General features: G+C 30.7%; 1 protein-coding gene across 6 annotated transcripts; it reads left to right on the top strand.

Moving 5' to 3' along the window:
- Window positions 1–603: 603 nt before the first annotated feature.
- On the top strand, window positions 604–13,712 carry LOC148279567 (gustatory receptor for sugar taste 64f-like). 6 transcript variants are annotated; one of them, XM_088229726.1, is made up of 10 exons: window positions 857–1,007; window positions 7,594–7,652; window positions 9,125–9,316; window positions 10,413–10,561; window positions 10,847–10,969; window positions 11,057–11,211; window positions 11,431–11,478; window positions 11,804–11,957; window positions 12,124–12,213; window positions 13,518–13,712. In XM_088229726.1, exons 2-10 carry the CDS (start codon window positions 7,619–7,621, stop codon window positions 13,653–13,655), a joined length of 1,083 nt encoding a protein of 360 aa, XP_088085852.1. In that variant the 5' UTR covers window positions 857–1,007; window positions 7,594–7,618; the 3' UTR covers window positions 13,656–13,712. The 6 variants fall into 6 exon arrangements, with proteins under 6 accessions (XP_088085855.1, XP_088085857.1, XP_088085856.1 ...); XM_088229729.1 differs by lacking the exon at window positions 9,125–9,316 and having other exon boundaries at window positions 604–1,007; XM_088229730.1 differs by lacking the exon at window positions 9,125–9,316 and having other exon boundaries at window positions 843–1,007; window positions 11,843–11,957.
- Window positions 13,713–13,916: the final 204 nt, after the last annotated feature.

Genomic DNA, 13,916 nt, shown 5'->3' with positions numbered 1-13,916 from the left:
AAAACTTTGGAACAAGAATGGTGACATTGTAAAATATGACAGAGTATTCTTAACTTTCTGTCAGACTTCTGATTTACTAACCAACAGTGTGATTTCTTATGGTAAAATGTTGACCTTTTAATCAATACCTACATAGTTGATTTACAGACCGCCTTTATACCATGAAAAGCCATAAGCAAAAAAGCTGCTATTTTCAAATGTCACATTTCGATGCGACTCCTCGATCGTCTTTGACCTCTCGTATATAATATTTGCGCTTTTTTAACTACCTAGGTAACTATGTATTTAGTTGATGAATATTTCAATCATATTTACACTTTAAAGTACAAATTATTATTAATAGATTAAAGACGCTCGTGTCGTCATGTCAAAATATGACACTTGAAATTAGGTTTACATTAATACTATAGTACCTACCTATACATGTATGGTCCCGTATTCTAATTATTAAAATTCGGGACACAGCTAAAATCGTTGCTAAAATACGGGACATCCTGTAAAATACAGGACAATACAGTTGATCACCCTACCTACCTACCTACAAATAAGCTATTTATAGACAAAATCGTAAAATTATAATTCTTAATTCTATGGGCAAAATACATACAGTATTTTTTTGTACTTTAGTATTTTTTCAAAAAGCATTTTTAGCAATTATTTCTAATGATACAAAAAGTCTACTAAAAATGAATTCCTCAAAGTAATAATTCTCGTTAATTCATTGTTTTCTGGGCTGGTATTCCAAACGCTCTCGTGGCCGTATTATCTCGTGTGTTTACATACAAAATACACGAGAAAGACTGTTTTCTCGTGCCACGAGAGTGGTTCAGAATAGCACCTGTAGTGTTTTGAAAATGAGTTTTGCGTGATCGAATGACGCGACGTGACGCCGCGGCGACGCCGCGCCGTGCCGACGGAAAACAATGCTTTGTACACTTACGATTAAATAAATGCATGTATTCTATACTGCAACATAGGTGTATAAGTAGGGTTCAATAACGTAGATTGTAAGTATTATATACAATGTGTGCGATATTTAATATTTACCTACCTACTCGACGATAGATAATATTTTGTACCTACTGCTTCTGTTTTTTGCTGGCACTGTTTTTATAGCATGTTGCTAGTAAATCGTAAATACGGAATAAGTAGGTACATATAATGAATAAAACACAATACTCTAACTGTGCAACTTATAGATTGCTAAAGATAATGTAGGATAGACTGGGCACGATTAAAAAACGTCACAGTTGAAGCATCTCAAATATTTCGAAAACCACGATTTCTACGCGTGTGATGCTGCACTCTTCACTTCGTCTAGCATGTTTGAATCTTGAAACCAATAAATTGCACTTGAAACAACAATTAAAATTAACACAATCGGGCCTTGTCCTTATATAGTCCCCCTAGAATAATCGATTTTGGTGTCCAAAAGAGATACTACCTATAGTCCTTAAAAATATAGCTTGATTAGAATGACAGCTGTCAAACTAATTTCATTAGTGATGGATCATAATAAAAAATGTTTGAGTAAAGCTAGGGTTTCCTAGGACAGCGGTGCCCGTATTTTAACGGCCGTAGTGAACAGTGATGCGGTGGACAGCTGTCGTAACGGTGACTAGAGAATGGTTTCCTATAAAAACGGTGTTGATTACACCGTTAAAAAATAAAACCACTCTCTGGTCACCGCTACGACGGCAGCCTACCGCATCACCGTTCACTACGGCCGTTAAGATACGGGCACCGCTGTCCTAGGAAACCCTAGCTTAAGTAAAAAAATAATAGAGAAAATCTACAAACATAACTTTTTACCTATTCGCAAACTCAAGCCAAAGATGGCCCACAAAAACTAGTACACAATCGGGTGATTGACGTTGTTTATATGGCAATGATAGTTGTTTAGTTGTTATCCTACTTTATTAAAGTAGGACATGTTTACTTAATTTACTGGTTATTTTTGTATTTTCCCTATTATCTACATACTAACCCATATTTTATGCATACATACTTATTTAAATATTATTGTATTTCACACAGAGAAAAGTTCACAGATCGGATAGAGAGTAAAATGGGTGTGTTATGATTAGAGATGTAAGGCCGGTAATATATATACCATTGGTAGTTTATTGTAAGAAACTTATTCTGCCCTAGAATACGGTAGAAAGGGGTAGTTTTGGTAGAAAACGTTTTTCTTAATAAAATGGCTGTATTGGTAATAATAATAATAATAATAACTTGATTGGTAATATTTTATTATAAGGCCTGTATTTATACCATTGTTATTTTATAGTAAGAATCCGTATAAATTGGTATTTTTCTGTAGTTTTCATATTCGGCCTCGCTGTGTAGGGGGCAGCGCGTTTGCCTACCATCCAAGAGGTCTCGGTTTCGATTCCCGATATGGTTGACATGAAATATTTATAGAAGGGTGTTTTTACACTAGAATATTTTTCATAGTCCCTGGACTGGTATCTGAAGCGTAAGACTGATCATCTCACCTACATGTAACAAAAATGATCAAGATACACTATAGTGTAGCAATACAGTGCCCTTATATGGAATGGAATAATGATGATTTTATAGAAAAATTTAAAAAAAAAATAATGGCTGTTAAATCACTTTATTAGTAATATTTTATTATTTTCGTCCATAGCGCACCACCTCATTTCAATCCATAGGGCACTGTTTAGTAAAAAAAAATTCGCCTTTCTCACATAAATTTTCCTTTTAACATCACAGGTCGAAAATTTTGGCCCATAAGGCACTGACTCATATTTTGAATAAAACAATATTTACTCATTAAGACATTACTAATTTTTGTTGTAGTTTGTGCTTTTTGTCGTCTTTTAAGTGATTATTTTTCATGTTTTGTAATCAAACTCAATACTCATTATTACGCTTGGCATGGCGTATGGCAACGTTACGTGTGTATATTGTAAAATTGAATCATCCTTAAACTTATTCCCGGAAGGTAAATAAATAAAAGGCTGTTAATTGAATTTTGAACAGTATTTTTATTAAATTTAAAGGAAAATATTACAAATAGGAAAATATCATTTTTAAAATATGTAGGTACTTGGTTGTATTTACAGGTAAAATACAGGTGCTTATACAGTTCCATACTAAGAGGATCTTCTATTTTCATATATAAATCTTCTAGTTCTTCATTCTGGATGAACGAGAATTCATTACTAGTCACTTCAGTTGCATAATTCAAATTTAGCGAAATGCTTATTTTTTCATGGTACGAGTAAAAGAAGCCGTACTGTCACGAAACATGAAATTATTCACCAATAAACTACTTAAGAGACGGCAAGGAGCTCAAAATAAAACAAGAATAATAAAATCATAATAAAAAAGTATTTATTTAGAGATATTTATTAAAATATTTCGTATGTTTTACCTAAAAAATAAACTACCAAAACTACGGTAGGAAATGGTAGACTACCGGTATAGTACCGAGCGATTTGGTAGGCTACGGTATTTTTACAATTCTAGTTATGATTGAAACAAGCAATTTTGTAGACTAAATGCTTCTTTTTACTTCCATTATATATTATGTTTTAGCTGAAGCTGATAATGAACATCACGGTTGAAAATTATTTATTGTACCTTATGTCAATGATAATTTTAAGCTACCTATAGCATATACGAGTATGTTTTGAGGTCAAAAATATTTACGTTTATAAATATAAATATGTTTATGTTTCAAGTACCAATTTTTCACGATCTCATTAAATACTGATATATTACGGAAAATTATTAAGACTGAATAAAAAACTTAATTTTTTTCTTGAAATAATTGAGTGTTTCAATTGACCCACCTTACTGTTTCAATTAACCCTAGTATGGGGTTTAATTAACTAATTAACTAATTTTCTTGTCTTCTTAACGTGATTTTTGTAGCCTAGCTGATGGAGTTGTAGCTACCAAATCTATTTTATTTAAGAACTGGAAATATATTCATTCAAGTAGTATCAACAATTTTTCTTTAAATGCGAATAAAATTAAATTGTTTCAACCGTTCCCAGTGTACCCTACCTACACTTATGTGACCATTCATTTTTTCTCTTAAAATGGGACATCTACTAATTTTGAGGTACTAAAACATACTAGTTTATCATGTGTATTCAAGAAAACACATATTCATTTATAGTTTTGAATTATTAGTTTATTATATACTTAAACTCAATTTTAAAAGTAACATAAATGGGGCTTGATTTCATACCATCCGTGCACTCTGTAGCTGCAAGACATAGTGTACTCTATCTTTTATTTGTTATTGAAAATGATCATAATTGTAAAAGGGGTACTAGAATCCCAACCGTCCATATGCGGTCTGTTTATTGATATTTATTGTACAATGCCCTTGATGTGATTTTCACGATAATGGTTGATATCAATTATAATGGTGAAATATAAAGTACCCAAATATACCTATATATATGTGTAAAACGGTTGGCTAGGCCACATACTGTGTTTGCTTCCTGAGAACCTTGACCGCGCTTTCCACTTTATTAGGCATCACATGCTCAACGTCCTGGACCAATATCTGAATGACTGATTTTCAGCAGTTCATGTCAAAACTACGGGACGTCAACCTGACTTGGGAGGATGCACAGGAGCTGGCGACGGACAGAGATGATCAAAGGTTCTTTGTGGACACCATATACTCCAACTATGGAGCGGATATGGAATGATGATTATGATATATGTCATTCAGGGCATAAAACGCATTTACAGGAATACTATATAATTTGAATAAATTAAATAATTAATGGAATTCAAGTCAATCAAACTGAGGTGAGAACTCTCTTCCAGAAGAAGGCCCAGAGAAAATTGGGGGGCGTCGAAACAGTCTAGGGAGGTGATTCCCCCCCCCCCCCCCCACCACGCTCTTGCCGACAGTGACAAATGTTTAGCTTATTATGGGGCTTTAGAAAATTTTTCATTCTGAAATTGGGCCAAATAAGTTTAAGAGCTTACGATCCAAAACATGCTTCATCTTGTGTAAAAATTTATTACAGGGTCGAGGTTGTTACAGTAGTACTTAATAGTATTAAACATAATTAGACTCAAAATATAAAAAAATCTCTGAATTCCAACTCCAATTACACTATATATATATACCGTCATCGCTGCGCTACTAGGCGCTACCGTCAAATTCTTTTTTTTCATTCGTATAGTGGGTTGATCTTTTTTGAAGACAGGACATTTTGGCATCCCGAAAGCTATGCAGGGGACAACGAGACAGACTGACAAAAAACGGGACAGTCCCTTTCAAAATGGGATGCATGGTCACGTTAACCTACACCCTACACCTACTGATCTAGATAAGAATCAAGTACCATACCAGCATACTTGTATTGCAATGCACATAGGTAATACAAAATACATAATAATCACAATAAAGTTCATATTATGTAGACAAAGACAACACACAAGTAAACAAAATGTTTATTGCACTAGATAAATTGTAAAATGGTATATTTTTTACCTACATCTACATTATGCTATGTGATACGATGTTGTTTTCAGCTACTCAAAACTCGCGGCTCAAAACCTCGTAACAATTATTTTTCTGCAACAGCATCAGTCAACATCATAAAAAAAAGTCTGTCTTTTTACCATTCATTTGCTTTAAATGCTCAAACCCCCAAAGCAACCGAATATATTTTTGGTGCTTGTTACGGACATCAACACAGTTAGCGGCCTTTCTAGGGACCGCCGTCACACTAGATTATGTATTTAGAATTAGGAACCTCGGTATGTGTTAGAAAATGTGCTGTCCTTCCAATAAATACTCGTATTTGTTACTTTCGGGGGTGGCCTTTTCCATACCGAGGTATTTAGAATAGGTATTTAGTTTTATAAATTGGTATAAGAATATTTTTCAATAATCCAATGATTAAATGCAATGCAATCATGGCAAAGTTTTTGAAAATGTATGAAAAAAGTTATAAAAAATATTTTAATAAAAACGAACTACTTAGAACGACGTCACTAGTTCATATGAATCAACCAATGAGTTATGGAAGTTTTCCGAAATGCTCACCAATGGGCAGCAGTGATTAAAAATACACGGAAGAGTTATTTCAGAAATAAAAAACTGAAAAATCAAAGCGCTGATAATACGGTACATAATTTATTTATTTTTAAACTTTGGCTTAGTTTAATAATCTATTAACAAAAAAAAGCACTGAACTCTTCATTATAAATTGATATTACATGTTTATTTACTAATATGTAACTTACGTGGTGATGAATTTTAAGAATGACTAATATATAGAAATATATTTGTAGGCCATTGTCCCATTTCATACGATCATGCAAATCTACACAGCATGGTAAAAAAACAGAGTGGATTGATTTTTACAGTAGGATAATTATTTTGATTTATTTAATGGTAGGGGAATGAACTTACCAGTACACCATAAGGCCGTCTAATTTCCACTCGATTTCCTTTTGCTGGATTTTTACCTGAGAGTAGCCACTGAATATTTTTTTTAATGTAAAAGAAAACAATAAATGTCAATCCACCCTAATTTTACCGTGTTGTGTGGATTTTGACGATATGTGTAAAATGGGCCAATCATGTTTGAGTTTAGAATAGGCACTTTTTAGGTGACGTTAGTCAAACTTCAGTAGGCCTTTAGAACCTACTATTCAAAACTCTACGTGGATTAAAAAGCATATTTCTGCAAAATGTTTAACAATAAGATAAATCACGGCATGAGGAAACCCACAAGACTCCCGGAAATTCCGAGATTTTCCTTTCACTGGGAGAATTCTAAACAATCAAACCATAGGTTGGTATTTTTAAATAAACATTTTATAATTTGTATTTTTTTGCCCAAAGATTATGTATAAAAAGGGATATGAATATATTTTAAAAGAATAAATATAAATATGAATATAATTTACATAATTCGTAAATGTGGGTATCTCGTACCTCTATGTGGTAGGTATATAGTTGTACAAAATAGAAGTATTTGAGATCCCGGGTTAAACTCCCAACTTATTCAACACAACAGCAGCAACAACAATATGATGTGATTTTTTGCTACTTTACATTACATTCCCATGGAGTAGAGATTGAAAGGATTTGACTGAAAACCTTACCATTGTAGATTGAATGTACGGAAGGCTAATTTTAGTTTTTTTAATTTAGATTATCAATGGGCAGTACTACATAATATAGAAGTACAGAAAAACTAAGAGCATTATGGAAACATAATAACGTTGGATTATTTTCCATATTTGGACTTTATTTGCATGAAAAAAAAAAATACTCATATTCAGTTGATGAAATTATAATTTAGAAAAAAATTGTACTACATTACCTATTAATTTGTAAATATGACCTATTAAGGTATATATATAAATATATATATATATATATATATATATATATATATATATATATATATATATATATATATATATATATATATATATATATTATATGTATATATTATATTAATCTCGTTCTAGTTAAAGTAATCTTTAAACACTATGTAACATTAACCGTTCTACCAATTATTTCAAGCCCACTTTTTAATCTTTTTTTTATCTTCCCTGTATTTTTTATAGAACATTTCTGGTTGCTGAAAGTAATATGATTCAATCTAAACAAGTTTTCACATTGGATGGTAAATATTCAAACTTATTCATTTTAACCAATCTATAATATTATTTTGGGAGCTGACAGTAGCTTGTTACTTGACCTAATGTCTGCACAGTAGTTAAGTATGTGAGCTGTACTAATAATATAATGTTGTTTTCTTTTTCTTCTTTTTTTTCTTTCTTACTATTATTTATGTACTTATATTTATCTGTGTGGATTTAAGTATGAATATGTATTATGTTATATGTATTTTATATATATATATTAAATCATGTAAATGAATGCCTCGACACGGGTTGTGCCCAGTGAGGTATTCATGTTTTTTTTTTTAAAGTGTTATGTAAAACGTGAAATAAAAAATAAATTAATTTATCAACAAGTGTTCTATTTTTAGTGGATAGAATTATCATATCTGCACCAAATGTAATTTTAATTTCCCTACTTTGTGAATCACATATGTTTTACTCTAGTAAAATATTGTTTGCGTGTTATTGGTTTGTATGATGTAACCTGATAATTTACCATTATAGTAAGTATTTCACACAATATTTCAGAAACATTCTTATCCTCTAAAAAATCATTATATGGAGCCTTATCATCTGGAACACCTAACCAAGATACGTTCCACAGAGCTATTGGTTCCGTTCTTACATTAGGACAAGTATTTGGTCTTATGCCTTTGATTGGTGTTTTGGATGAGGATGCTTCCTATTTGAGGTAAAGTTACCAATTTCATAGATACCTACACCTTTAACACAAATATTTTCTCATTAAATTTATTCATCTTTATCATGTACTTATTGGACTCTATGAAATGGTTCAATAAAAATAAATTAGTTCCATCATACCTATCTAAATTTTATTGTGAACTTAGGTAACTTTGCTATCAAGAACATCTTTGTCCAGAGAGATGGAAAACCTATATTTATATTTTTTATACACCTGTTTGTAGGCGTGAATATAAAATAACCTTTTTTTATATTTTGTACAGTTTTTGAAAATGCACATTAAATATACTGTTATGATAATTGTTAAAACCAATTGTAATGTTTTCGCAAACCTATTTTTGTAGTATTTCCCTTGAAAATAAAGCTAAAATTGAAAATTATTCATCAAAATTGATAAAAGCGCCCATCTTTTCATATTTTGGTTCCAAATCACCTTAAGCCTTTTTACTTTAAGAATAGTTTAGAAGTATTCAATTTTTTAGGTTTAAATGGATTTGTGGTCGAATGTTGTACAGCATGGTGATCATATTCGGAGGATGCACCTTCTGTTTACTTTGCTTTGTGCGAATTTTCACATTTGGACTGGATATTAATAATGTAGGAAAGTATTGTTCAAATTCAATTTTACTAACATACTTGCATTTCTATGTGCATAAATGAAAGGTTGTGTGCTTCGTCTGTGTATTTTTATAGATACATTTTTAACACAATCGAAATGCAAACTGTTGTAAAATGTTGTCTCGGCAAATATATTATTTGTTATGTTTAGGAATGGCTGTGTTCTACAGTAGCACATTCCTTACTCAAATACTTTTCTTACGCCTTGCCCCCAATTGGCCATCCCTTGGAACTGCCATAGAAGAACAAGAGACTATGCAACGTTATCCTTTGCAGAAGAAAAGCCGAACTCTTCGGCTGAAATTTAAAGTATTCTGTTTTTTTGTTCTGTTTCTTGCATTTGGTTAGTATAATTGTGTATTTATAGTTAAAATTTCTATGCCATCTTTTTAGTTGTGTTCTAAGTTCTGTGATTAAGTTTGGTTGTGGTCCAAAACAGTTCCGATTAATACATACGTTTAATAATTTTTTATTTTTTTTAATTTGAAAATTTATTTATTAACCCTTACGGATTATTACATTCATTTTCCAAAAATAATATAAACATTTTTTATTCATACTCTGTTGTTCAAAATAATATTTTTTACATCTTTTGAAAAGTTTGTCCGAGTCTTTTGTTTAGTTTTGTCTGGTAGTTTATTGTATAATTTCAGTCCCTGGTTTATTAATCTTGATTGTCCTTGCCTTGTTTTAGAAAGTTGTTTATGATATTTTTCTGATATTCTCGTATTATGTCCATGTTGACTACAATTTTTACAAGTTTTAGTTCTTCGCCTACAATTACATTAGTGGCTAATTTATGGATAAATTTTAATGATTCTAGTTGAAAGAGTTCAGTTATATTTAATTGCTTAGTTTGTTTAAAAAGTTCTCTAGTTGCAGTTAAATAGGGAAGGTCATATACTAACTTTAATATTTTATTTTGTTGTCTTCGTAGTCTGTTTATGTCATTTTGATATCCTGTTCCCCATAGTAATTGCGTATTACATATTTTAGTTTTTACATAGGCTTCGTACATTAGAATTTTTTTCATTTTTGGAACAAAGTTTTTAATTTTAAAAAAAAGACTCGATAATGTCGCCACTTTGCTAATCAAATTGTTGATATGAATTATCCATGTCAATTGTCTTTCTATTGTTAGTCCTAAGTATTTAACATGTTCAATTTCAGTTATTCGCTCATTATTTATGTAAGCATCTACTTTATGACTTTTTTTTCTAGATTCTAAATGGATAATATTGCTTTTTTTTTTATTGAGTGTAAGTAAGTTTGTGTTTGTCCATAGTGAGGTCTTCGTTTATGTCATTGTTTGTTAATACGTCTGTTTGATTTTTATAGAATAGTCCAATGTCGTCGGCAAACATAATAATTTTCCCCTTGAAATACATATTATGAACATACAGTTTATTAATGTTTACATTTACTATACTTGTTTTTAGTGGAACATGTTTTAAGTATTGCTGCGGGAGTTATTAAAGTTTGGGGTTGTGAAAAAAATAAGTCCATTATTGAAGGATTCTATACAAGCTCATTCCCACAATTTTTTACCTTAACAACTTACTCACACTGGAAGGCTTTCATATTACAGGTTGGTTTTAGTAATTAAATAATAATTTTATTAGGAGTTACTAAGTGGGAAATCGATATTATAATAAAAATATATTGTTTATTCCTGAACTAGTACGTACCTATATAAAAATTAAAAAAAATTGTACAGTGGTGTGTGCAACGAACTGATCTGGGAAAAAACATTTCCCTAAAATTGTGATGTAAAGATTTCAAAATGATGCAAATATTATAACTACATAAAAAATCATACATATTCTCAGCCAAAAGTATTAGCAACATTATTATCTATCAATATTGGTTTCAGATACTAAATCTAATAGCAACATTTAATTGGAATTTTATAGATTTGTTTATAATGTTAGTGAGCTTGGGGCTAGCAGAACGCTTTGAACATCTCAACTTTTGCTTAGATGCCTCTATTGGAAAGGTAAATATGTTGTTTAATATGAAATATACCTACTAAAGTCATATAGTTTGTATTCCTGATAAATATGACGTCATGAATGTGTTACAGATATTACCTGAATACTTTTGGTACATCACTCGCAATGAATATGCTCACTTGTCTCAACTTGTGAGACAAGTTGATACCGCAATCAATGAAATTGTTCTACTTTCTTTTGCCAACAATCTTTACACAATCTGCCTGCAGCTTTTCAACAGTTTAAAGTAAGAAAAAATAAATATTCAAATGAAAACAAAAACAAAATACATCAAAAATATTTAAAAAGGATTGACTTGTAGGTTATTTTTATCGGACACATCTCTCTATGGACACAGTTGTTCTGAGTAATCAACCCAAATATCTATCTGATCCTTTTCTATTTATTTAAATAATATTTTTTTAAAGGCTTATTCAAAAATTAATGTTTGAAATTTCTGTTTTAGTTCAGTGAAAGATGAAGATGAATTACCTTGCGAAAAATTGGTAGATGGGTAAATAAAATTACACTAGGATTTATTTAATTTTAGATAATTTATGAACTAAAACTGATTATTTAGAAAAATGATAATTCATTATTTACAATTTCATTTAATTCACTAGACATAAGATATATTAATTAGAAAATACATCATACCTTATAATAGGGTATTTCAAAAAATTAATATTTATATATATATATATATATATATGGAATGCTGTTGATTACATAAGTAGAATGTAATATTATACGCAAAATACTTAATGATAGTAACAGTGTATATATTTTTGAAAAAGACACTTTATCTTATGGCATATTGTTATGTAAATATTTTTCAGTGGGTATATAACTGCACTCTACTTCCTGTTCTCCTTCAGTTTTCTGATGGGCAGATTCTTGGGAGTGTCCTTGTCAGCTGCTCGAATTCATACTTCCGCCAGGAGGCCACTATTGGCACTCTTCTGCGCCCCTTCAGAGTCATATTGTATTGAGGTATATGGTTTTTTTTCAGCACAACTATTTATTTATATTAATAGAATACTACCAAAAACTCGCGTAACCTTTTACTAATGTTTATTTGTTTAAAATGTTGAATATAAAATTACTGTTTGTAAATAACATCAGCTGTCATAAAATAAACGTAAGGATTTGTTTACAGATTCAACGGTTTATTGACCATGTAACATCGGACATGGTGGCCTTAACAGGTCTTAATTTCTTCTACATAACCCGAGGACTTATCCTAACGGTGAGGAAATAACTATATTTATGTATAATAAATTTTAAAAACTGGATCATCCGAAACATAACACTAAGTATTAGCTCGAGAGAAGACATGAGATACAAAGTAAATAAGTTTAAATTACATTATTTGATTTCTTAATAAAGCTAGATTCCTTTTTTTCAAAGTATCTCTTTTACACGGATCATCCAGTTTGTTAGTCAAAAACGTTTAGAAAACATAATATCATGCAATAATATCACAGTTATTAGTTTATTTGTCTATTTTTCTCTATTTTTCTAATTTACTACCAATAATTAAAAACTGCTATAAAAACATCATCAGTTAAGACAGGTACAACTCATGTACTGATTTACAGTAGAGTGACTTTGTCACCAAGTTTTATATTTTTCAACAATATGTTGCTTAAAAAAATAACAGTCCTTTTTGTGATCCGAAACAGCTGTTTATGATTGTATAATTTCACTCACTACAGTTTTGCAAGAGATTATTGAAAAACATATAATTTACTGATATAAAGTCATTTTACCAATCTGAACTCTATGAGCCTTATCTGGTATAAAGTTATGTCTAGGCACGAAGGTATAAATTTCTACCACTATGCCTAGGCACAATTTTATACCAGGTTTATAAGTAATGCCCAATGAGTTTTACCACGCAACCGACTATATATGTATATAATCTGGGCTATTATAAGAATATTTCTAAATGTTCTACTCATTAAGCAGATTTAAAATCCTAATCACTATCTGTTGAAATTCTCACACGAATCAACAATACTGTATTTATTATTACCATTTGAATATTTTGCTGTCTTCATGATAAAAAGACCCAAGAGAATCTCTTTTGTAACAAGCTTTTTCATAACAAAATCTTTTGAAATTTATAGGCAACTAATATTTCCTAAAAGTTTAATTAATTTCAGTGAATAAATGAGTCGTCTGTTTCCAAAACCCGTTATCTTCCTACGGCAGCCATAGGGAGATAGCGGATTTTGGAAATAAACGACTCATAAGTCAGTTCTACAACACAATGATGCTTTTATTTGTCAATTAGTTAACATAAAAATAATGTTTCTTAAAACAATGATATTGTGGCTCAGTTCTGTTTACCACTGAGATTATGATTTCCTTCCACACTATCATTAAATTTGTAATTTAAAGATGTCTGACGAATAAATTAGATAGTCGTATTATGGCGACGACACACAATATTAGCCCAGGGTCAACTTGATAAAAATGGACATATTTATTTACAGTTGCATACACTTTTTAAAACGTATTATACATAAACTCTTTCTGATGTTACAGATTGCAGGAACAGTTGTAACTTACGAACTAGTGTTAGTTCAATTCAATAGTCCTCTTCCATCAGTCAATGCCAACATTACTATAAACGAAACTTGTAGATTGCCTATAATGACATCGACATCTCTTGCTCCAACATAGAAACATGTTCAATTTATGCAAGAATGCTAAAAAATTACTGTCTTTAAATTTCTAACTGACTTGATCTTTTATTTGATCATCCTTTCTTCCGGTTTCGGCTTAAGGGGATTAAATTACTGGAATAGTGGGTAATTCACCCCGAACATTATTCTTATGAAACAGAAACATCAGATTGGCCCCAATTGAAAGAATAATTACATTGATTATAATTCTACTCAAATTTTATGTCCCACATTCACATTAAGTACCTCTACCAACTAT

Source organism: Micrasema longulum, unplaced genomic scaffold (assembly GCF_059751315.1).
Source record: "Micrasema longulum isolate JH-2025_06_02 unplaced genomic scaffold, ASM5975131v1 h1tg000700l, whole genome shotgun sequence".
NCBI classification, from domain to species: domain Eukaryota; kingdom Metazoa; phylum Arthropoda; class Insecta; order Trichoptera; family Brachycentridae; genus Micrasema; species Micrasema longulum.
The sequence above is the reverse complement of the archived record's forward strand: the minus strand, read 5'-3'. Positions and strand labels throughout refer to the sequence as shown.

Excerpts from the sequence above, each read along its gene's own strand:
- LOC148279567 (XM_088229726.1), top strand. The coding sequence starts at position 7,619 with ATGATTCAATCTAAACAAGTTTTCACATTGGATG. Across the intron at positions 10,562-10,846 it reads GGAAGGCTTTCATATTACAG|ATACTAAATCTAATAGCAAC; the intron begins GTTGGTTTTAGT and ends TATTGGTTTCAG. Across the intron at positions 11,212-11,430 it reads CAGCTTTTCAACAGTTTAAA|TTCAGTGAAAGATGAAGATG; the intron begins GTAAGAAAAAAT and ends TTTCTGTTTTAG.